General features: G+C 39.5%; 1 protein-coding gene across 8 annotated transcripts in view; it reads right to left on the bottom strand.

Annotated features, from left to right (window-relative positions):
• Positions 1–24,614, bottom strand: part of klc1a (kinesin light chain 1a) — a 103,242-nt gene that overhangs the window by 25,276 nt on the left and 53,352 nt on the right. For 5 of the 8 annotated variants that reach the window (XM_048538371.2, XM_048538373.2, XM_048538376.2 and 2 more), the window contains 5 exons: positions 24,111–24,210; positions 23,640–23,692; positions 23,000–23,067; positions 9,330–9,438; positions 8,706–8,867 (listed from right to left, as the gene is read on the bottom strand). In XM_048538371.2, coding sequence (XP_048394328.1) covers positions 8,706–8,867; positions 9,330–9,438; positions 23,000–23,067; positions 23,640–23,692; positions 24,111–24,210 — 492 coding nt within the window. Of the gene's footprint in view, positions 1–6,590; positions 6,608–8,705; positions 8,868–9,329; positions 9,439–22,999; positions 23,068–23,639; positions 23,693–24,110; positions 24,211–24,614 lie in introns of all 8 variants that reach the window. The other 3 variants (XM_048538374.2, XM_048538378.2, XM_048538377.2) reach the window with 2 other exon arrangements.

Below are 24,614 nucleotides of genomic sequence, written 5' to 3'. Positions count from 1 at the left end.
AAGGAGCACTGCAGTTAATTTATTCTTGAAGTGTAGTCACTGTTGTAAAGTAGAAAATGCAGCAAGATACCTCAAACAGTGATGTGATAATAACCAGATAATCTATTTTAGTGATGTTCATTTAAAAATAAATACTGGTGAGGGTATTTACCAAAGTTGTTTTCTGCTGTCCTGTGAAATAGTACCAAAATAATGTTGTGAAACATTCTACATCCACAGGAGAAAGGGTTATTAAGAAAGGTCACAAATTCATTCTGAATGTGAAGCATCTTAGTTATCAGGATAGCAAAAGAAACTGGCACTCTATATAGCTTTAAATTGAGGGGTGAAAGATATAGGACAGATGTCAGAGGTAGTTTCTTTACTCAGAGAGTAGTAAGGGAATGGAACGCTTTGCCTGCAACGGTAGTAGGTTCGCCAACTTTAGGTACATTGAAGTCATCATTGGATAAGCATATGGACGTACATGGAATAGTGCGGGTTAGATCGGCTTGAGATCGGTATGACAGGTCGGCACAACGTCAAGGGCCGAAGGGCCTGTACTGTGCTGTAATGTTCTATGTTCTATACGCTAAAGAAACACTGACTCAAGTGATTTGATCAAAGCTGATCAGGTCATGAAAGGAATAGTCAAAGTTTCTGTAGCTTCTATAATAAGGGAGTATCAAGACATGCATAGCCAGATTGATACTAAATGTCAAGACCTGATTAATTTTACATACAGCACTGGATCTTTGGAATTGGCTGCCAGCTCATGAAAAGTCAATTTGCCGAAGTCCTTCATGTAAGGAGTAGATCAGTTTCTGATCTAAGGCAATCTCTGCCTCAAATTGCATGTATTATATAGCAATGATCCAGGCCGAAGTGGTCTCCTCAACTAGTTTTGATGATCTAAAATAATTGGACAAAACATTTTCATTCTTTCCCCTAACTGATCTGCACTTTTCCAATGGACTGTTTGCCTCAGATAGATAGGGCGTAACGTATGAGGTACTGTTATTGCCAGGGACATAGTGGATGGACCAATGGAGATTTCCTGTCTATCAGAGAGGAGAGGCAGGGAGGGGGAGACAGAGTGGAGAGATGTTGGGGGAGGGTGGAGAAGGGGAAAGGGAGCCAAGAGGAGGAGTAAGAACAGGAGGAAGGAGGGAGGGCTCAGAAGGGGAGGAAGTGGGTGAAGAGACAGTGGGCAGAGGGGGCACAGGAAAAAAAGCTGTCACAGTTGTTGACTTAACAATTATTGTATACATACTGTTATATATACATAAACATACTCTGATATGTGGATGTATTTGAGTAGATCTTCAAACAATGTTTAGTAATGTTTATCAAATGATAATAGAACAGAATGGTCAGAAGCTTCAGGTAAGCAATGAAGCAAGCACATTTGTTGCTGATCTCACATAAACCCAACTAGGATTCGGCAATTAGTCCCTTGAGCATGCTCAACCTTTCAATAAAGTCATAGCTGATCTCAGCTCCATATTCCTTTCGGCTCCCATAACTCTTTGCCCATCAAAAATCTAACTAACTGAGCCTTAAATACATTCAAAGTTCCAGCTTCCACTGTTCTCTGGGGAAGAGTGTTCATAGGAAGAAAAAGCTATTCAGTCTCTATGTTTATACTAAGTTCACACCATTCAGACACTCCCTAAGGGGTAACATTCTCTCAGCAATATCCCGTCAAGTCTACTAAGGATCTTGTATTCAAAAGAATGAGAAATGATCTTTTGAAACTTCAATAATAAACGTACAATGTGCTTGAATTTTCCTCATAAGAAAACCACTTGAGTGATCAACTTCTCCAAAGTGCTTCTAATATAGTTTTATTCCTTAATCAAGGAGGCCAAAACTGTACACAATACTTTAGATGCAGTCTAGCCAAGGCCTTGCACAGCTGCAGCAACACTTCCCTCCTTTCACAATCTATTCCCCATGCAATAATTATCGACAACCCATTGGCTTTTCTAATCCCTTGCTGCACCGCACAAGCTTGTTGCGATGATTAGATCGAGACAGCCAAATCCCTTTGTACTATAAATACCTGCATTTCTCCCCATTTAAACTGTATCCTGCTGTTCTACAGCCAAAAAGGGTATTATATATCATCTTTTTCCTTTGTCCTTTCACTATCTATCCATATCCCTCTACAGACTGTGCCTCTTCTTGAAAATCTACTTTCCTATTTGCAACATCAGTGCATTTAGTCACCTAAATTTAGTCCTTTTATCTAAATCAATTATATTGCCTGTAAACTGTTGAAATCACAGCACTGATCATTGTGAAAATCAACTAGTAACAACAAAGAGATCATGTATTCTGTGGTGGGCACTTTAAGCTGTTGGCATAAAGCAATTTAAAGGAGATTCCCAGCACAGACCTGATAATGTTATTAAGCTGTCAAGTATATTAAAAATTCTGGCAGTAAATTTGGAAGTGAAAAGCACCAAAATCAATTCCTTTTTAAAAATTTTACATGGATTAAAATTAAGATTGGCACACAATGACAGGGCAATTGAAGCTGAAATATTAACAAGCTGAGAACATTGTTTTCAAAGCTTTCAATTTAAAACTAGAGCATTCCAAAAATGATTTTTGGTCCAGACATGTTCTTCAGCAATATAGTTATTAATCAATACCACTTAAAACAGTTACACCTGATTGGACATAGAAACTCAAAGTTGCACTAACAGCAATCACAGCAAAAAAGGGGAAGTTCTTGCCGTATCAACTGATTTCACTGATTGCTGAATGTAATGTGGGGTGGAGTTGGAGTGGATGTGAATCCCATTGCAGAATCTCTAGCAGTGTAATGAGTGGGAGGTAACTAAAATTTCCATTATTTTGCTGAAAATGCAATATGGTAATTAGTACACTGTCGGTTCTCCCTTTCGAGACAATTTTCTAATCATCGCCATGTCATGTGGGAGTTCCTGACATGAATTTTTTGGAAGTATATAAATTGAGAGAAAGAACACGTAATTCCTAGTAAATGTCTCAAACGTACAGAAAGAAACCTTGGCAAAAGACAATCTTCCAAACCCAAAGTCAAAGAATAGCCAAGGAATAATCAAAGAATGCCTTAAAGAAAAACAATAGGGGCCAAGGAAGACGACAATAAACAGAAACCATAAATTAGTTCCAAGTCAATGCTGTTTAAAAATATTCAAAATTGGTAGATTTAGCTACAATAGCAGAAAAGCTTTTGTTTCTTAAGATATTAAACTAAGTTATTTGAAAAAAGAATCTTTGTACGAGTATATCTACAATTCAAATATTCAAAGCAATAATGATGCACAATATTTAAAAGCACACAACCAAACAACTCTTCAAATACTGGAATAACAAGGTGTAGAGCTGGATGAACACAGCAGGCCAAGCAGCATCAGAGGAGCAGGAAAGCTGACGTGTCAGGCCTAGACCCTTCAGAAAATTTTCTGAAGGGTCTAGGCTTGAAACGTCAGCCTTCCTGCTCCTCAGATGCTGCTTGGCCTGCTGTGTTCATCCAGCTCTACACCTTGTTATCTCAGATTCTCCAGCATCTGCAGTTCCTACTATCTCTTCAACACTGGAATCTGGGTTGATGTTAAAAACTGACAGCACAAAAGCCAATACACACTGTTTTTAATATCCTAAATTAGTGAAACTTAAATATTTAATCATTAAATCAAGCTGCATGGATTTTCAGAATATCATTTAATGGTTACAGTACAGAAGGTAGGCAGTCCACTGCGTTTGCTGACTCTGAAAGAGCAATTTATCGAGTTCCACCCCCTTATCTGTTAACTAAATCATCGCATTTTTTTCTTCAAATAATTATTCAATATCCTTTCGATAGCAGTGACTGAGTTTGCTTCCACCACTTTTTCAGGCAGTTGTTTGCAGATCGAAATCACCAAGCAGATAAAAATATTTCAAGTTGCATTTTTTCAGCAATCACCTTAATTTTACATCCTCTGGATCTTACTCAGTCAGTCAGTCAATCAATTTGGAAAAAGTTGCTTCCCATCTACTCTGTCCAGACCCCTTAACATTTGAACACTTCAAACAAATCTCAACTAGTTTTTAAGAAATTTTATGGATAGACTGGAGAAGCTGAGTCGCATCGCTGACAACATTCATTTTGCTTTTCTTCTCTGTACGCATCTTGGGAACAAGCAGGTATTGTCCAGTCAGCCCATGCTCTTCCATTTAAAAAGAAATCAAATAGAATTGGGAAATAGGAGCAAGAGGCCATTCGCCTCTTGAGCCTGACCCATCATTCAATATGGTCATGGCTATCTTTCAACTCAGTACCCTGTTCTCTGCTTCTCTCCGTACCCTTTGATGCCTTTAGCCCAAGGACTATTTAACTTCTTTCTGAAAATCCTCAATGATTTGGCCTCATTGCTTTCTGTCACAAAGAGTTTCATATGCTTACTACTCAATAGGATCACGGCTGGTCATCCACTTTAATGCTTTTCTCTCCCACATTTTCGCTGTATCCCTTTACTATATGTATATTTAAAAATACATGAATCTCAACTTTAAACATACTCAGTGACCGAGCTTCCACTGCCCTGTAGGGTAAAGAATTCCAAAGATCACAATTCTCTGCATAGAAGTAATTCTATTCATTTTAGTCCAAAAGTAGCCTTCCTCATATTCTGAAGTTATCTAACCTGTTCTATACTCCACCAAACAATGGAAATATCTTACTTGCATCAAAACTATCTATTCCTTTAAATATTTTCTAAGTTTCAATGAGATCACCTCTCGATCTTAGAAACTCTACAGAACACAGGCCCACCTTTTCCATTCTCTCTTCATAGGACAGAATTGCCATCCTTGGAACAACCCTGGTGAACCTTTATTACCCTCCCCTGTGGTGACAATATCTTTCCGAAGGGGACAAATGCAGCACATAGTACACCATAAATGGTCTAACCAAGATTCTGTACAATTGAAGCAAGGCTTCACCACTCAGGTACTTGAATCCTCTTGCAATAAAGGCCAACATACCATTAGTCATCCTAACTGTCTACACATTAGCCTTCAATGACTTATTGACATAAACATGCACAGCCCTCTGTACATCCACACATTTCCTACCATCCAAGAAATGGTTCTTCTATCCAAAGTGAATAAATTTATACTTTTATTCTGAGAAGTAAATGTTTGTACTAAATGCTTTGCTCCTAAAGTAATCTCTGCAGAAAAGGTTTATTTATTCTTTCTTTATGTGACGTGAGTGTGTGCCTGCGAGTGTGCTTATCTAGAAGATAAATACTTATACATTCACATTTCAAACTGTGTTAATCAACTTTGCATCTTGTCAACTAAGTCTTGTTTTCATAATAAATCAATAATTTTGTTATTTATTAAAAGAAATCTGATTGATGGATCTTTTTATTCTGAATCTACTACTATACAAAGTGTACAATTGATCATATTAGAAACGCTTTAAATATGTGACCAGTGGAGCAGTGAGAACAGACATGGAGGGTACACTCTTCCAACCTTGGTTGTACTGGTGTCAACTCCTGTTAAGTGCCATATCATCAAATTTTCTATGCAGAAATTAAAATTGATTGACATAATTTTGATTTAATAAGCATTAAAATTCATACTTGAGCACTTGAGGTATGAAGGGAAGTATACACGTGAGAACAAAAGTGAGGCAGAGCAGATGATCTTAAATCTTGTACAATGCTGTCTTTGTGTGACAGTCAACGTAAAACATTAGGATTATATTTTAATATCATTGTATAAAAATGATTTTTCACAGAAAAACACTGTAAACCTCTTTCTGGCTGTGTTTCCTCTAAACGTTTCTATACAATGAGATTTTTCATTCAACTTCATCGTAATTTATCATTTCACCGTAATAAATTAAATATGTTGAACGTTAACAGTTTATTCTTTTTCCTACATGTTGTGAATGTCAGCACAAATCAATATTAAATGAGCAAATGAAAATTTACCAATTAGACTGTAAATCAGATTTAAAGTAAATGCAAATAATCAGAATAAAAACTTTAAAAATGCACAAATTAACTCTGAATATGTTCAAAGAGAACGTGACTGTACAAGCATTTTTAAAATAATTTTGCCAATTTTTCTGGATAAACTTTTAAAGAAAATAGCAAAATAGCACAAAAATTAAATTGTGTAATTCAGATATTGACACAGCCAAGCTTAAGGCTCAATGTAGACTTTTCTGGCATTTAAATCCTAAATGAAACCAACAAATTTTAAAACAAAAGTCTGGAGACAGAGGTGAAAATGAATTAACCCTTCAGAAGTTATGAACAGCATTAGTCAATGAGATAATTTTATACTTGGTGGATTAAAACAATCAATCTTATGCCAAAATTTTTTTTAACAACCAAATTGTTAGCAAAGAAATGACCCAGAAATAGTGTTAGCAATTACGTACACTTTAAAAAACAGAAGCGTGCATGCAAAATATTACTTGCAGACCTTGTATTAACACAAAAAGATTAGATCGATGATACATCTGAAAATGTGAGCATGCGGAATACAAGAGTAATAGAGAGATGTACAGTACACAGTACCAACATAAACTACATAATTTATAAAAGATAAACCTCTAGTTCCTGGACATCTTCATGGAATTGCAAAGAAAGAAAGACTCTGATTAGCCAAAATACATTTCTAACTGGTTTTCAATGAAACAAGATTTCTAGGAAACAGTATTATTCTAACCATCACAGGCTCAGATGCAAACCTATCAAAAGCAGATGCAAACTGCAAGAGCTGATAATGAAATTGGCTGATTGAAATATTTCCCAATTCTGCAAAGTAAACTCAATTTATAATTTCAAGTGCATTCGCCACATTTAGTTTATTCTTTTCTAAAAACAAAATTGCACGTGAATTTTATCATGCAAGGAATATTACAGGCTGTAACTAGCAACAGTAAGTTGGAAGCTCAATTTTATGAAACACAATATGACATCCTTTTATTGTCATGTGGCAGGTAATGTGATGAAAAGTGTTAAACATTTTCTAGTTTAAAAATGAAAAATAAACAGAAATCCTAGCTACCAGAACTTTTATGATGCATACCACCTCTTGGCATTTCAATTTTATATTCCTTTAAAATATGTAATCCTAGTCAAAGGTGATTCCTTTCTCAATCATAAGATTACAGACAACTGTGAGCAGAAAAACCAAAACAGCATTTATGCATACCGTATTACTAAAGAGCTTATAAACATAGTATTACTTCAAAATGTTTTTCAAGCAAAAAAACGAGCTTTCATTATCATTAATTTCCAGCTATAAATCATTCGATAATGCTTAGAATTTTGTGGCATTTTTACATTATTACCATACAAGCACAGGAGTACTTACAGCAACAATGCATTGTTAAAACAAATTGGATATGCAGATGCCAATTTCTCATGTTACACCTCAATTTTAAGGGAATGAAGATTTTCAAAGTTCATTAAGTATTTTTCTCCCCATTTCTTAAACACATTTGTTCTCTAAAAGATCAGCCAAGAGAGTCGTCAACCATGACAGCGCTTGTGCTTGCCAACCTGTGTTCTTTCTTTCCTCCTTGTTCTTAAGATTCTGTACCTAGGTATTTGTACCTAACACAGCACCTTGTCTGGAATCATTACACAATTTTTCACTGTACTCCTGTAATTTTTGTACTCAAGTACACGTGGCAATCAAATCAGATCAAATCTGCTCTGTACTTAGCTAAAAAGATGATTCCAGAACTTTGTTACAGAAGACTTCTCCAGTGTATTCTGCAGGCCATTGGATCAAAGATGGCACCTCAGAACTTTCAATTTAGAGAGATGCATAGTAATTCATTACTCAAGTTAATCTATCCTATTTTTGCATTGGTATACCAAAATATAAAGGGTAGATCAAAAATGAATTAGTAAATTAATTAAATAAATCTAATCTTAAAACCTTCTATAACAGAAATATTTCAGGAAATAAAAGCAGAAGTTGCTGAAAAAGCTCAGATCTGGAAGCATTTGGGAAGAAAAAAATCAGAGTTAATGTTTTGAGTTCAGTGACCCGTCCGCAGAATGGACCCAAAATATTGGCTGATTTTTTTTTCCCTTCACCAGATGCTGCCAGACGTATTCAGCTTTTCCAGCAACTTCTGTTTGTTCCTGATTTACAGCATCCGCAGTTCGTCTGGTTTTTATATATCAGGAAATTTCTGTCTTGGTGTATAAATGAAACATGATTTAAATTGGTGATTAACATTGATTCAATTTGCAGATCTTAACAAATTGATTTTACAGGCAGAGACCTTTAATGTTAAAGATCTTGATGCAAAAAATCACTGAGGTGAAGTTAAGTTCAACTCCAATAGTTTAAACTAAAACAAACTTCAAACAAAATCCATATTCTGACATTTCATTTCCTCTGTTAGCGTGTGTGTAGCTCATGATGTTATGCAAAGACTGCTTAGGAATAAAATAAATTGCAATCATAAGTCTATTTGCAGATAGTAGATTACCTTTAATCTGCAAAAGTCATTTCGAAATGAGAACCCTGTTCTTTATTCAATTGTTTCTATGAATGTACCCTGCATTACCTAATCATAAGAACTAAATATTAATATTTCAATCTAACTACTAAAATCTGATGGTGTAAATTTCAAAGAAAACGTAAGCTTTTTTACTAAGATACTAGGAACTGCAGATCTGTGGACTGTGTACTGTACTTACCCCATTCCATTCTACGCCCATACTCACTTCTTCACCGCCATCAGGTCCACTCTCATATTTCACCACGTCAGCATTTAGACTTTCACGGCTTCTTCTTTTCTCTATGCTTTCAGGATCATTCAGTACTTCAGCTACTCTTTGTTTATGAATATTATCAAGACCCTGTGAACCAAAGGCATTCATTTTACTTGAACAGTTTCCATAGTTCAAATATGCAAACATATACTACTGAAATAAAAATATAAACTTTATTTCAGAGTGTGTTTACTTGAAACATAACCTTGTTTGTTTTCACCGGTAAAAAACAAACAAAGGATACATGGAACTTGAGAATTCAAACAATATCCTTCTTCTTAAACTGTATTGTTATAAAGAATAAGTAGATACATTTTATTCTGATCTCAAACTGTTGTGCATTCGGTTCACCATCTTGATATTTACAAATGTCAGGCTGATATTGGTATGTCTTAAATTAGTTAACATTTAGCTTTATGTATTTTATTAGCAGAAAAATGTACAACAATGTGCTGCAAAAATCTCAACATCTTCACCACCATCCCTCCAAACTAATTCTGCCATCAATGCAATAAACATGAAAGGCATTGGCCAATTCCTCAAACTTACTTGTTTACGGGATCTCAGAGCTGCTTCTTCCAGTGTTTCAGCTGCTTCAAACTTGCCCTGACGTCTATAAAGTGCGCCAAGGTTCTTTAATGTCGTTGTTACTGTTGGACTGTTTGAAGAGATTGAAGTTAAAACAAAATCAACATTTTAAAACGAAAATAGTCACACATGGAGTGTCAAGTATCTTGAGGTACTTTGCCCTTTAAATTGATTTGATACCCACAAAATCAGTGTCCTCCATTTCAATAGAAATTGCTGAATAATTTAACTTTGATCACAGCTCAGAAACAGATCACTTCCTCGTACCCAGCCCAATTCCATACTAATCTATCCAGATATAGTCAAAGAATAACCCACAATGGCTTCTCATCCATTGCCTATCTCCAAGCAACGTTTTCCTGGCGGCCTTTTTCTCACCTCTGTGCTTATCCTCAGCAATATTATCCAAAAATACATACACTGACACCACCACAACCAGTCTATTGTCTCTGATCTGTTATATTATTCACTTGACATTTATTACTGTATGAGCAAGAATTTCCTACAATGAAATATTGTGAAAACTTAAGACAACATCCTCAGTCTTCAGAGTTGAAGACAGGGCTTCAAACTGTCAGGGTGGGGAGGGAAGGGGAGAGAAAAAAAACAGGACAAGCGTTCAATTGACGGGAAGTTTAAAAAAAATCAGAAGAAAGGAAGAGAGCAGAGAGTGAGGGTGAACAATAATCAAAGTGCAACGGAAGGGACAGAAAATACAAGCTGAAATGTGCAGAGCAAATCAGATCCAGAAGTAGGGGAAACGATGACTTAGTGGCATTATTGCTAGACTATTAATCCAGAAACTTAGCTAATGTTCTGGGGACATCAGCTCAAATCTGGCCTTGGCAAGTGGTGGAATTTTAATTCAATAATTAATTAAAAACAAAATCTGGAATTAAGACTCTACCATGAAACCGGTGCCAATTGTCGGAAAAACCCAACTGGCACACTAATGTCCTTCAGGGAAGTGAAAGTGTCATCCTCACCTCGCCTACATATAGCTCCAGACCCACAGTAATGTGGTTCATTCTCAACCGCCCTCTGAAATGGCCTAGAAAGCCAAGTCTCGACAAAGTTTGAAATAGGACAGTCCATTTGGAATTGACCTAGGCAAGGGCAGAAATAGCCATATCAATTCTCCAAAGTCCTATTTACTAATATCTGGGGCCAGCACAAAACACAGTCATACTCAGGGATTCATATCTTACAGACAACATTCCAGACACCCACCATTACTATCCCTGGATATGTCCTGTCTCACCAGGTCAGACCCAGCAGAGGTGCTGACACACTGGTGTGCAGTCAGGACAAAATTGTCCTGGAAGTCCTCAACATTGATTCCAACCCCCACAAAGTCTCAGGGTTTCAGGTTAGAGATGGGCAAAGAAACCTCCTGATTATCATGTACTGTCCTCCATCAGTTGAGGAATCTGTACAATTCCATGTTGAACAACATTTGGAGGAAGTGCTGAGGTAGCAAGGGTGCAATTTGTACACTGTGTGGGACATTACCATGTCCACCACCAACAGTAGCTCAGCAGCAGCACTGCAGATCAGGCTGGTTGGATCCTAAAGGACATAAGTGCTGGACTTGGTCTGTGGCATGAGGTGAGGGACCAACAAGACAGAAGAACATACTTGACCCTTAACAACACTTGCCGGCTGCAGTTACATTTATCCATGACAGTATTTGTAAGAGTGACCACTGCCACATTCTTGTAGGGATAAAGTCTCATCTTCACATTAAGAATACCCGCCATTGTGCTGTGTGGCACTTTCAGCTAAATGGGACAGATTTCGAACAGATCTGGCAACTCAAAACTGGGCCTCTACGGAGGTGGTGTGGACCATTAACAGCAGCAGAATTGTACTCCAGTACTCCTGCAGTCTGATCACCCAGCGTATCCCACAATCAACCAGTACCATCAAACCAGGGACCAACCCTGGCTCAGAGGGCATGACAGGACCATCGCTAGGCACACCAATAGATGAGGTGACAACGTGGTGAAGGTACCAAATAGGACTACTTGCATCCAAACAGCTTAAGCAGCAAGTGACAAACAAAACTAAGAGATCCCACAACGAACAGATCAAATTTAAGCCCTGCAGTCATACCACGCTCAGTTGTAAATGGTAGTGGACACTGATGGAGGAGGCTCCACTAATATCTGCATCCTTGATGATAGAAGCACCCAACTCTTCAGTGTAAAGGCAAGGCTGAGGCATCCTCAGCAAGAAGTGCTGAGTGGATGATCCAATGTGGGCTCCTTCAGTGGTCCCAAGCATCACAGATGCCAGTGATGAGAGTTGGAGGCACTAGATACTGTAAAGTCTACAGGACTTGACAACATTCTGGCAATAGTCCCAACAACCTAAGCTCCAAAACTTGCCAGCTTCCTAGGCAAACTCTTCCAGTAATGCTGCAACAGGGGCATCTGTCCGAAACGTGATAAATTGACCAGGTATTTCCTGTACACAAAAGCAGGACAAATCCAACTCAGCTAATCACTGCCCCATTATTCTACTCTCAATCATCAGTAACATGATGGAAGATGTCATCAACAGCGTTTTCCAGCAGTACTTGCTCAGTGATGCTGATTTGGATTCTGCCAGGATCACTCAGTTCCTGACCTCATTACAGCCTCGGTGCATACAGGGACAAAAGCACCGAATTCCAGAGGTGAGAATGACACCCCTTGACATCAAGGTTGCTTCAACCAAGCAAAGCATCAAGACGACCAAGAAAAACTGAAATCAATGGATATCACGGAAAATTCTCCGCTGGTTAGAGTCATATCTGGTACATAGGAAAATGGTTACAGTTGTTGGAGGCCAGTCATCTCAGCTCCAGGGCATCTTTGTAGGAGTTCTTCAGGGTAGTATCCCAGGCCCAACCATCTTCAGCTGCTTCATCAATGGCCTTCCATCAACGATAAAGGTGGTTGACATAAGTGGGGACATTCAGCATCATTCACGGCTTCTCAGAAATACTCTGAAACAGTCATGCTCAAACGCAATAAAATTTGGGCAATATCTCAGCTTGAGCTAACAAGTAGCAAGTACCATTTGAATTGAACGGAATCGTTTATTGTCACATGTATTCAATAAAAAATAGAGTAAAAAGTGTGTACATTTGTATATGCATGTCACTATTCCATTAACTTAGACTAAGTTAAGGTAAAAACATAACTTGGGAGTCCAACTTTCCTTTCCATATCCCCTCACCAGAGACCCGCTCCAGGCTTTCCAGCCATTTCCATCCCTTACACGCCATGCACTACACAAATTCCAGGAAATGATTATCTATAATAAAAGACTTGTCCCTTGACATTCAATGGTATTATCGTCATTAAATTTCCCCCCCACTGTCAATATCCTTGGGGTTACCATTGACAAGAAGCTCAACTGGACTCGCCACATAAACTCAGTGGCTACAACAGCAGATCAGAGGCTGGGAATACTGCAGCAAGTAACCAATTTTCTGACTCCCCAACGTCACATGTCAGGATGTCCACTTGCCTGGATAAGTGCAACTCCAACACTGAAGACATGTAACTCCATTCCGGACAAAGAATCCCACTTGATCACATCCGAAAAGCATTTACTCCTTCCACAAGTGACACTCAAGAAGCACCAGTGTGTACTACCGACAAGATACACTGCAGAAATTCACCAAAGATCCTTAGCCAGAATCTTCTAATTCCAACTCAGAGAACAAGGGCAGTAGACACATGGTAATACCACCTGCAAGATACCCCACAAGCCAGTCACCATCCTGACTTGGAATATAATGTAGTTCCTTCTGTGTTGCTAAGTTAAAATCCTAAGAGCATTGAGGATCAACCTACAGCGTGTGGACTGCAGCAGTTTACGAAGGCAGCTCTCCACCATCTTCTCAATAGCAACTAGGGACAGAAAACAAATGTTGGCTGGTGAGCCAGCGACGCCCATGTCCCACAAGTGAATAATAAAATGTTACAATGGTTTGAAAAGCCAGAGCTTAAGGTTTGTTATCTGAATGTCTGCAGCATTTGTAACAAGATTCTTAGAGTTGATGGCACAAATAGAAATAAAGACGACTTAATGGCAATTGCAGAGACATGAATGCAGGATGATCAGGAGTAGGAACTTACTTAATTCAACATTCCAGAAAAATAGGTAATTAAAAAAGAGGTGGGGTAGCGTTACTAAATAAAGCAGGCATCAATGCAGTGGTGAGTAGTGATATAAGTATAATAGATTGAGGCTTGGAATCATACGACGCCAAGTAAAAATCAGGAAATATTGAAAGCATGAAAGAAAGGTACTATAATTGTCATGGGTAATTTTAGTTTCCACAGGGGTAGGCAGAAACCCAGAAACCTAACTAATATTCCGGGGACCGGGCTTCGACTCCCACCATGGCAGATGGTGGAATTTGAATTCAAAGAGAGAGTCTGGAATTAAGAATCTACTGATCACCATGAAATCAATGCCAATTGTCAGAAAAAGCCACCTGATTCACTAATGTCCTTCAGGGGAAGAAATCTGCCACTCTCACCTGGTCTGGCCGACACGTGACTCCAGACTCACTGCAATGCGGTTGACTCTGAACTACCCTCTAAAACCAGCCTAGCAAGCCATTCAGTTGTACCAATTGCTACAAAGTCTCAAAGAAATGAAACTGGACAGATCACCTGGCATTGACCTAGGCCCCGGAAAAGACAACGGCACAGCCAGGCCTGTCAACCCTGCAAGCTCCTCCTCAATAACATCTGGGGATTCATGCCAAAATTGGGGCAGCTGTCTCACAGGAAAGCTAAGCAACAGCCTGACACAGACATACTCACAGAATCATACCTTATAGACAACATCTGAGATACCACTATCTCCACCCCTGGGTATGTCCTGCCCCACCAGCAGGACAGGTCCAGAGGTGGCAGGACAGTGGTATACAGTCGGTGGTGTTGCGCAAGGAGTTCTCAACATCGAGTCCGGACCCCATGAAGTGTCATGGCTTCAGGCTAAACATGGGCAAAGAAATCTGCTGATGACCACAGACCATCCTCCCTCAGCTGATGAATCAGTGCTTCTCAATGTTGAACAACACTTAAAGGAACCACAGAGGATGGCAAGGAGACAAAACGTACTCTGGGTAGGGGATTTCAATGTTCTCCACGAACAGTGACTCAGCAACAGTACTACTGATCAAGCTGGTAGGATATTGCAGCTAGACTGGGTCTGCGACAGGTTTGAGGGAACCAAGAGGGAAAAACATACTTGAGCTCATCCTTACTAATCTGCCAGCTGCAGTTGCATCTGTCTATGCCAGCATCGGTAAAAGTGACCATTGCATGATCCTTGTGGAGACGAAGTCCCACCTTCACACTGAGAATAGCCTCCATCGTGTTGTGTGGCACTATCGCCATACTAAATAGGACAGACTTCACACAGACCTAGCAACTGAAGACTGGGCATCCACGAGGTGCTATGGGCCATCACCAACAGCAGAACTGCACTCCAGCACAATCTGTAACCTCATGGCCCAGCATATCCCCCACTCAACCATTAGCATCAAGCCATCAGGGGATCAAACATGGTTCAATGGAGAGTGCAGGAGGGCATTCCAGGAGCAGCACCAGGCATACCTGAAGATGAGGTATCAACCTGGGAAAGCCACCAAACAGGGCTACTTGCATGCCAAACAGCAAAAGCAGCAAGTGATAAGCAGAGCTAAACAATCCCACAACCAATGAATCAGATCCAAGCTCTGTAGTCCTGCCACATCCAGTCAGAGGTGGTGGTGGCCAATTGAACAACTCACTGAAGGAGGCTCCACAAACATCCCCATCCTCAATGATTGAAGTGCCCAGCATATCAGTGCAAAAGATAAGGCTAAAGCATTCACAGCAATCTTCAGCCAGAAGTGCCAAGTGAATGATCCATTTTGGCCTCCTCCGGTGGTCCCCAGCACTACAGATACCAGTCTTCATCCAATTCAAATCACTCCGTGTGATATCAAGAAATGTTTGGAAACACTGGATACTGCAGAGGCAGTGGGACCTGACAAGATTTGGCAATAGTGCCGAAGATTTGTGCTCCAGAACTTGCCGCTCCCCTAGCAAAGCTGTTCCAGTACAGCTACAAAACTGGTATCTACCTGACAATGTGGAAAATTGCCCAAGTATGTCCTGTACGCAAAAAGCAGGACAAATCCAATCCGGCCAACTACCGCCCTATCAGTCTACTCTCAATCATCAGTAAAGTGATAGAAGGTGTCATTAACAGTGCCATCAAGCAGCAGCTGCTCAGAAACAACTTGCTCAGTGACGCCCAGTTTGGGTTCTGCCAGGGCCACTTAGCTCCTGACATCATTATGGTCTTGATTCAAACATGGATGAAAGAGCTGAATTCCAGAGGTGAAGTGAGAGTAACAGCTCTTGATGTCAAGGCTGCATTCAACCAAGTGGGGCATCAAGGAGCCCTGGCAAAACTGGAATCAATGGTATCAGGGGCAAACTCTCCACTGGTTGGAGTCATCTCTGTTACAGAAGAAGACAGTTGTGCTTGTTGGCCGTCAATTGCCTCTGCAAGAGTATCTCAGGCTAGTGTCCTTGGCCCAACCATCTTCAGGTGCATCATCCATGACTTTCCCTCCATAAGGTCAGAAATGGGGATGTTCACCGATGATTGTACAATGCTCAGCACCACTTGTGACTCCTCAGATACTGAAGCAGTCCATGTTCACAAGCAACAAGATCTGGGCAATATCCAGGCTTGGGCTGGCAAGTGGCAAGTGATATTCATGTGACACAAATGCCAGGCTATGACCATCATTAATAAGAAACAATCTAACCACCGTCCCTTGACATTCAATGGTGTTGCCATCACTGAATACCCCACTATCAACATCCTGGGGGTTACCACCGACCAGAAATTCAACTGGACTCACCAAATTAACATAGTGGCTACAACAGCAGGCCAGAAGCTAGGAATATTGTGGCGAGTAACTTCACCTCCTGACCCCTCAAAGCCTGTCTGCCATCTACTAGGCACAAGTCAGGAGTGTGATGGAATATTCCCCACTTGCCTGGATGAAGGCAGCCCTAACAACACTGAAGAAGCTTGACATCATCCAGGACAAGACAGGCTGCTTCATTGGCACTATATCCACAAACATTCACTCTCTGCACCACAGACGCTCAGTAGCAGCAGTGTGTACTATCTACAAGATCCACCGCAAAAATTCACCAAGAATCCTCAGACAACACCTTGCAACCCTACGACCACTTCCATCTAGAAGGACAAGGGCATTAGACATATGGGAACACCACCACCTCCAAATTCCCCTCCAAATCACTCATTATCTTGACTTGGAAATATATTGCCATTCCTTCACTGTTGCTGGGTCACAATCCTGGAATTCTCTCCCCAGTAGCATTGTGGGTCAACCCACAGCAGGAGGACTGCAGTGGTTCAAGAAGCCAGCTCACCATTACCTTCTCACCAGCAACTAGGGATGCACAAGAAATGCTGGCCAGTCAATGATGTCCACATCCCACAAATGAATAGAGAAAAAAGAACAGACAGACTGGGAATATCAGAAGTTTAAAAACTAGAAGCAAGAGAAGGCCATCTGGCCTCTTGAGCCTGTCTCGCTATTCAATAAGATCATGGCTGATCTTTTTGAGACTCAGCTCCACTTACCCGCCTGCACACCGTATATCTTCATTCCTTTACTGTTCGAAAATTTATCTAGCCTTGCCTTAAAAACATTCATTCAGCGAGGTAGCTTCAACCGCTTCACTGGGCAGTGAATTCCATAGATTCACAACCCTTTGGGTGAAGAAGTTCCTCCTGACCTCAGTCCTACATTTGCTTCCCTTTATTCTGAGGCTATGCCCCCTAGTCCTAATTTCACCTGCCAGTGGAAACAACATCCCTGCCTCCACCTTATCTATTCCCTTCATAATCTTATAATCCCGGTATACTCAGTCTGTCCTCATAATCCAACTCTCTCAACTTTGGAATCAACCGAGAGAATCTCCTCTGCATCCTCCCCAGTACTAGGAGACCAAAACTGCACACAGTAGTCCAGCTGTGGCCTCACCAGGACCCCATACAGCTGCAGCATAGCCTCCCTATTTTTAAACTCCATCCCTCTAGCATCGACAGACAAAATTCCATTTGCCTTTTTACTCACCTGCTGTATCTGCAATCCCACCTTCAGCAATTCATGCACAAGGACACCCAAGTCCCGTGGCACAGCAGTGTGCTGCAATTTTTTACCATTCAAAACATAGTCCATTTTGCTGTTACTCCTACCAGAATCGATGACCTCACACTTATCAACATTGTACTCCATCTGCCAGACGTTTGCCCATTCACTTAGACTATCTATATCCCTCTGCAGACATTCAGTGTCTTCTGCACACTTTGCTCTACAATTCATCTTATTGTCATCTGAAAATTTTGACACACCATGCTTAGTCCCCAACTCCAAATCATTTATGTAAATTGTAAACAATTGCGGGGCCCAACACTGATCCCTGAGGCACACCACTAACCACTGACCACCAACCAAGACTCAGTGAGAAGATGGACTAACATGTGGTTAACAAAGGTAGTCAAGGAGAGTATCCAATCAAAAACTAATCATGAGCCTTCACAATAGAGGACACCATAAACATCACGAAGTTTCAGGTAAGCATGATGATAATGGGAGGAAAAAATCTTATAACACTCACTATCGCAAGGAACAAGGTATTGAATAAGTTAACAGACGTAAAGACAGATAAGTCAACAGGGCCTGATAGTCTGCATTCAAGGGTTTTAAAAGTAAGTATCTGTAGAGGCATTGTTCAAAATATTCCAGAACTCACTGGATTCCAGGAGGATTTCAGCAGATTAGAAAAGACAGAAATCTGGAAACTACAGGCTAGTCAGCCTATAATCTGTTGGGTGATTATTAGTTCACAAGAAATATCAGGGGATTTAGTCAACATGGTTTTCTGACAGAGAAATGATGCTTGAAAAATTTCCTAGAGATTTTTCATTATATAACAAGCAGAGTTGATGAAGGGGAACTGGTAAACATCATGCATTTGGGTTTCTACAAGGCATTCAATGAGATGTCTCTAAGAAGGCTATTGTCCAAGAAATGAGTTCACGGTATTGGGATAATGCATTAGCACAGACTGTAAATTGATTATCAAGCAGAAGATTATGGAGTCAGGATTAATGGGTTATTTTTAGGTATAGAACAGAATCGTTTAATCCCTGGTGCAGAAAGAGTCCATCGGGTCTGCACCAACACTCCAAACAGCATCCTACCCAGATTCAGCTCTACTTTTTCTCTCTGGGACAATTTAGAATGGCTAATTCAACCTAATCTGCACATGTGATAATGGGAACTGCAGATGCTGGAGAATCCAAGAATCCAATCTGCACATCTTTGGACCGTGGGAGGAATCCAGAGGACCTAGGAAAACCCATGCATACACCGGAAAAACGTGGTCAGAAGGATATATAATTAGTGGTATCCGCAAAGATCAGTCTTTGGGCGTCAATTATTTACAATCTGTATTAATGAATTGGAGGAGGTGGCAGATTGTAATGTATCCAAATTTTCTGACAATATAAAAATAAGTGGGTGAACAATTGGTGAAAAGGATACAAGAAATTTTCAAGGGAATATGGATAGGTTGAGTGAGTGGGCAAACACTTGGCAGATGGACTTTAATGAAAGTGAGAAGTCATGCACTTTGGTACGAAGAATCAAAAAGGCAAACTATCATTTATATGGAAAGAGGCTTCAAAATAGGGGAGAGAGAGAGAGACCTGGGTGTTCTTGTGCATGAAACAAGTTAACAATGCAGGCCCAGTAAATACTTAAGATAATGGATGGAATTGTGGGCTTTATTGCTAGGAATTGTATTTTAAAAACAGGAAGTTTTCTTATGATGGTACAGGGTATTGGTGATGGTGGTTTTAGAGGGTACAACTTTGGTCCCAACAATTAAAGGATATAGTGGGATTGCAGGCAGTTCAAAAAAGACTCATTAAGCCGATTTCAGAAATAAAGTGGATGACTGATCAAGAACAGCTAAACAGGCTACGCCTTTATTCATTACAGTGATAGAGTCGTAGACTTGTACAGCACGGAAATAGACCCTTTGGTCCGACTTCTCTATGCCGAGGACATATTCTCAATTAATCCGGTGTGAGGTGTGATCTTATTAAAGTAGAGAGAATTCTAAAGCAGCTTCAAAGGATAACTGTTGAGAATCAGTTTCCACTAGTGCAGCAATCTTGAATTAGAAGACACATTTGCAGAGTAAGAGAGCATTCAGTTACCACTGAGATGAAAAGGAATTTCTTCTTCCAGAGGGTAGCGAATGCCTGGAGTTCTCTACCAGAGAGATGTGGTGGCTAGATTACTGAAAGTACTTAAAGAGATAGCATATAGGCGGCATAGAGCCAGGAGGAGTTGGCCCAAATGAAGAGTTGAAGCCCGGGACAAAATCAGACATGCAGGTTTAAAGGGGCTGAATTGCCTACTCCCGCTCCTTTTTAAAAATATTCTTATGTTGCACAAAGCACATAACTATACAAAGGTGACTAGCAAGTCAGATGAAAGGTCAGAATATAAAGAGCGGCAGAGAATGATGACAAAGTTATTAAGCAAGAAGTATGAGGGAAAGCTAGCTAGGAATGTAAAAACAGATAACAAGAGCTTCTACAGATATGAAAAGCAGAAAGTGTCAGTCCTCGAGACAGCGAGAGCAGTGATTTAATAGCAGGTAAGAAGGAAACAATAGATGAAATGCATTGCTTCTCTTTTCAGTATGCAGAATACAAAGAAGCATTCCAATAAGAGGTGTAAAAGGGGAGTTGAAACAGAGAGAGAATTTAGCGATGTTACAAGGGAAGTGATAGGAAGCACAGTGACAGAGCTGTAATCTGACAAATCTTCAGGTCCTCATGGATTTCCAGCTAGAGTCTCATAGTAGGTTGCTAATAAAAGTTATAGATGCATTTGTGTCAATTTTCCAAAATTCACTAAATTCAGGCAAGGTTCTGAACAAACTAGCAAGAAGCAAATGTAATATTCAAGGGTGGGAGCAGGAAACTTTAAGTCAGTTAATTTGATACATGTAATGGAGAAAGGTGGCAGAATCAGAGATCCTAACCGTGTATTTAGAAAATCTCAACATAATCCAGAAGTAGTAGCATGGTTTCTTCAAAGAGAAATCAGGTTTAATCAATTAATTTGAGTTCTTTGAAACAGCAACATACTCTGTGGATACGTGGAGCCAAACATATGTGCTAAGGAAGGGTCACAAGACCCAAAACAGTAACTCTTATTTTTTTCTTCACAGATGCTGCCAGACTTGCTGAACTTTTCCAGCAACTTCTCTTTTTGTTCCAGATGTACTATATCTGGATCTCTAGATGGCATAATGATAAGGTGCTAATATAAAGAAAATTGCAGAAAATAAAATACGTTAGCATGGCCAGAAGTTTGGCCTTGCTGGTGGAAAGCAAAACTTGCCAATGATGGGAAGATATTTAAGGAAGTTTGCCGAAAAAATGAGGAAGTTTGCTATCAGAGACTCGAGAGTCTTTGGAACTCCTTGCCACATTAAGCTGAGAGTACAGTCCTTGTGTATATTTAAGGCTGAGACAGATAAATTCTTGAACAGTAGGCAATCAAGGGTCATGGGGTAAGAGTGAGAAAGTGGGCATGAGGAACAGCAGATCAACCATAATTCTATTGAATTGTAGAACAGGCTTGAGGGGTCAAACAGCCTACTCTTGTTCCTACTTCTTATGATAAGTTGCAGATACCTTTGGACAGGTCGAATGAACGTGACAAAACTTGGCAGATGGAGTAAATGTGAAAATTTTCAGTTTGTGAGGAAGACAACACTGCAGAAAATTAACAAACAAAGAACAACTGTAGAATTTCATGGTGCAAATGGATTTAGGTGCTCTGGTGCATGAATCACAAAGAGTTACTGTATAGGTACAGCATGTACTCAAGGTGGCTATGGAATGCTTTTTCTTCATTACAGGAGAAAATGAACATAACAGGTGTTTTACTTCAATTATACAGGACATTAGTAAGACAGCATCTTGTATATTTGTGCAACTGTCGTGTCCTTATTTAAGGAAGGATGTAAATACAGTGGAAGCAGGTCAGGCAAGTTTTGCTAGACCGAAACCTGGATAAGCAGGTAGTCTTATGATAGGTTGGGCATGCTGGATTTGTTTGTACTGGAGTGTGGAAGAGTGAGGGGTGACTTGATCGAGGTGTATAACTTCCTGAATGGTCTTGTCAAAGTGAACATGAAAAGGATACTTTTTTTTTTGCAGTTAAGTCTGCTTGAGGTCACTGTTTTAAAATTAAGGATCACCTTTTCAGGACAAAGAGGGAGGAAATTTTTGTGGCTCTCAGACTTTGGAAACAGCTGCCTCAGGCAGTCAGTGAATATTAAGACAGGGCTGGATAGATTCTTGGGGATAATGGGAACTGCAGATGCTGGAGATTCCAAGATAATAAAATGTGAGGCTGGACGAACACAGCAGGCCAAGCAGCATCTCAGGAGCACAAAAGCTGACGTTTCGGGCCTAGACCCTTCATCTGATGAAGGGTCTAGGCCCGAAACGTCAGCTTTTGTGCTCCTGAGATGCTGCTTGGCCTGCTGTGTTCGTCCAGCCTCACATTTTATTATCTTGGATAGATTCTTGTTAGGCAGCAAGGAGACAGACTACTATTGCTCCATTTTGTACCTTCAATGCCTTTGTTATGTCTAGACGGCACTATTTCAATATAAAACTCATCATTGATCATTGGGCTGTTTTACCCATGACCATATGAGGAGAATTCACAGCGTACAATTGTTACAGCATATTGACAGATTTCTAGATATTAAAGATATCAAGATATATAGGGATTGGGTAAGAAAATGACATGGAGGTAGGTGATTAGCCACGGTCTAGTTGAATATCAGATCAGAGTCCAGAGAACAAACTGCTTCTTCTTGCTCCTATATCTTATGTTCCTAATTGCAATTTAAGTTCTCAAATTACAAGTCTCATGTTACACCTGTGAGATCTTTATGTGCCACAGCACAGGTTAATTGGCTGGATAGTTCAATGCAATATACCTAAACAAATACCGATCGTTCCATTCATTTATTTTCTCCAGACCTGCAAGCAGATGCTTGCATTTTGTATACAGAATACTTTGTTAGTTTCAATTTAAACAAAAGCAAACAAAGAGGTGGATGGCTCTTTCATGGCCCTCAAACATCCCCATTTCCAATTGGCCACTAAATAGGGATGCAGACATGAAAGGTGCGGAAATAATATTCTCTAAATATTACTATCCAAAAGTGAAAGATGTAGATTGTTTCAATCATTACCAGTCCAGTCTACTGATGTGAAGTTGCATGTAAAGTTAGGACTGTTCATGAGTTACTGGCATATTTAAATTATTAAACTTGAGTATTTAAAATTCCAAAATAAGCAATAAATGGTAACTTGAGTAAGAGCAAAACGAATTGCCCCATGATCCACTTAAGAAATAAAGTATGCCATTCTGTTTACAGCAAGTCTTCTGAAAAAATAAAAATGTGGAAATGTACCTGTCAACTTTGCATGCCTTGTACCAGCCTCCATATTCACCAAATGTGGTGTCATCTTTTGGTTTTCCCTAAGTAGAATACAATATGTAATAAAACATGCTTATATATGAAATTCAGGCAACTAAGAAAAAAAAATGCATTAATAAAATTAAGTGTAGAATGCAGTGGCATGGAACACTTATTATTTCAACATCTTCTGGTAGCTTGAGCTCAGGGGCTCCATAAAAAGGTAGCATTTGAGAAGACCAACATGAAAATTCCTCAAACTCATGTCTCAATCTCACTTAGCACATCCACAGAAATTCATATTGACTGTCATCTTTTTAAAAGGAGGGAAATATTACATATCAAAGTGAGCCTTTCAGGAAAACCTGCCTATCAAAATTGCCAGTAGATTCATAGGACACTGATTCGTATCCTCTTGATTAAAGACGGTGAATATTATGCTGTGATCACAAATACCTTCCCACTCACTGTTTAAAGACAGGAAAGTTTAAGTAATGCCAAACATTCACACCTTTCCTATATTACAGGCATCTTTTATGGATTCATTTTATGATTGGTCTGAAACAGACTAAAAGCATGTTCTGTAATAACACTAAAAACAATAGCAAAATTATGTTAACCAACTTAAACTTACTTTGCATTGTTCCTCTCTTTCTTCAGCATGCATCCAAATAGGCTTATTTTCATCTGGGAAAAAAGAATACAATCACTTTTCAGACAGAAAGTAAACTCACAAAGACATAATCTTAATAATTTGATCTTTCATTCAATGTTATCTTTTTAAAAGCAAGATGAAATAGACTGTTCAAATAAAATAGCAGGAGTGAATAGGCATTAAAGAAAGAAACGATGACAGAGCTCATGCAAGACTGTAATGTTATATCTGTACACTTCTAGTCATTGTTAATTCAAAAAATTATCCATACACCCAGGAAAACAGCACCTAGTTTCTCTAACACCCACAAGAACAAAGTAAATGGGGAAGAAAGCAAAACAGAATATAAACTGAGTTCATGCCGACCTATGTAACAGAAATTAGTTAAGTTATGCTTGTCAGGACTTTTTTTTGGGGGGGGGGTGGCAAAGCCCACAAACATCTACTCACCATCCACACAACCAAACTCCCTTTCATGAGCACGAGTGAGAATCTCTTTATACAGTGTTTCTGCTTGTTTGAACTTGCCTTGCTTTAGGTAGCAAGAAGCCTGGAAACCCAGAAAACATATCATTACCATTATATTTTATTCAAAAACATATTTTTGAGTCCAGGTACTTAATTGCAATGAAACTTGCATTTTAAAAATCCATGAGATTCATGTATAGACCAAGTAAATGATGTAAAAGTACAGGAATGTGTGACAAGCATGTAATAACACAAATAAACAAAAAAAAAGCAGGAAACAAGAAAGCGAACCACAAGATATTGAAAGGACAAGAAACTGTACAAGAATTCAATGCCAGAATTTTTCATCAGGAGAACTTCAAAAAACAGGAGTGCAGAAGGATCGAACCCTGGACATCACAGACACTATTTGTTGGAATTGTAGCTACATTCCACCAATAATCAGGTAATAGCTAAGTTGAGTTGTGAGGTTTAACTTGCTAACTT

The sequence above is a fragment of the Stegostoma tigrinum genome, chromosome 10 (assembly GCF_030684315.1).
Source record: "Stegostoma tigrinum isolate sSteTig4 chromosome 10, sSteTig4.hap1, whole genome shotgun sequence".
Lineage (NCBI taxonomy): Eukaryota > Metazoa > Chordata > Chondrichthyes > Orectolobiformes > Stegostomatidae > Stegostoma > Stegostoma tigrinum.
Note: the sequence above shows the minus strand (reverse complement) of the source record. Positions and strands in the feature narration are given on the sequence as shown.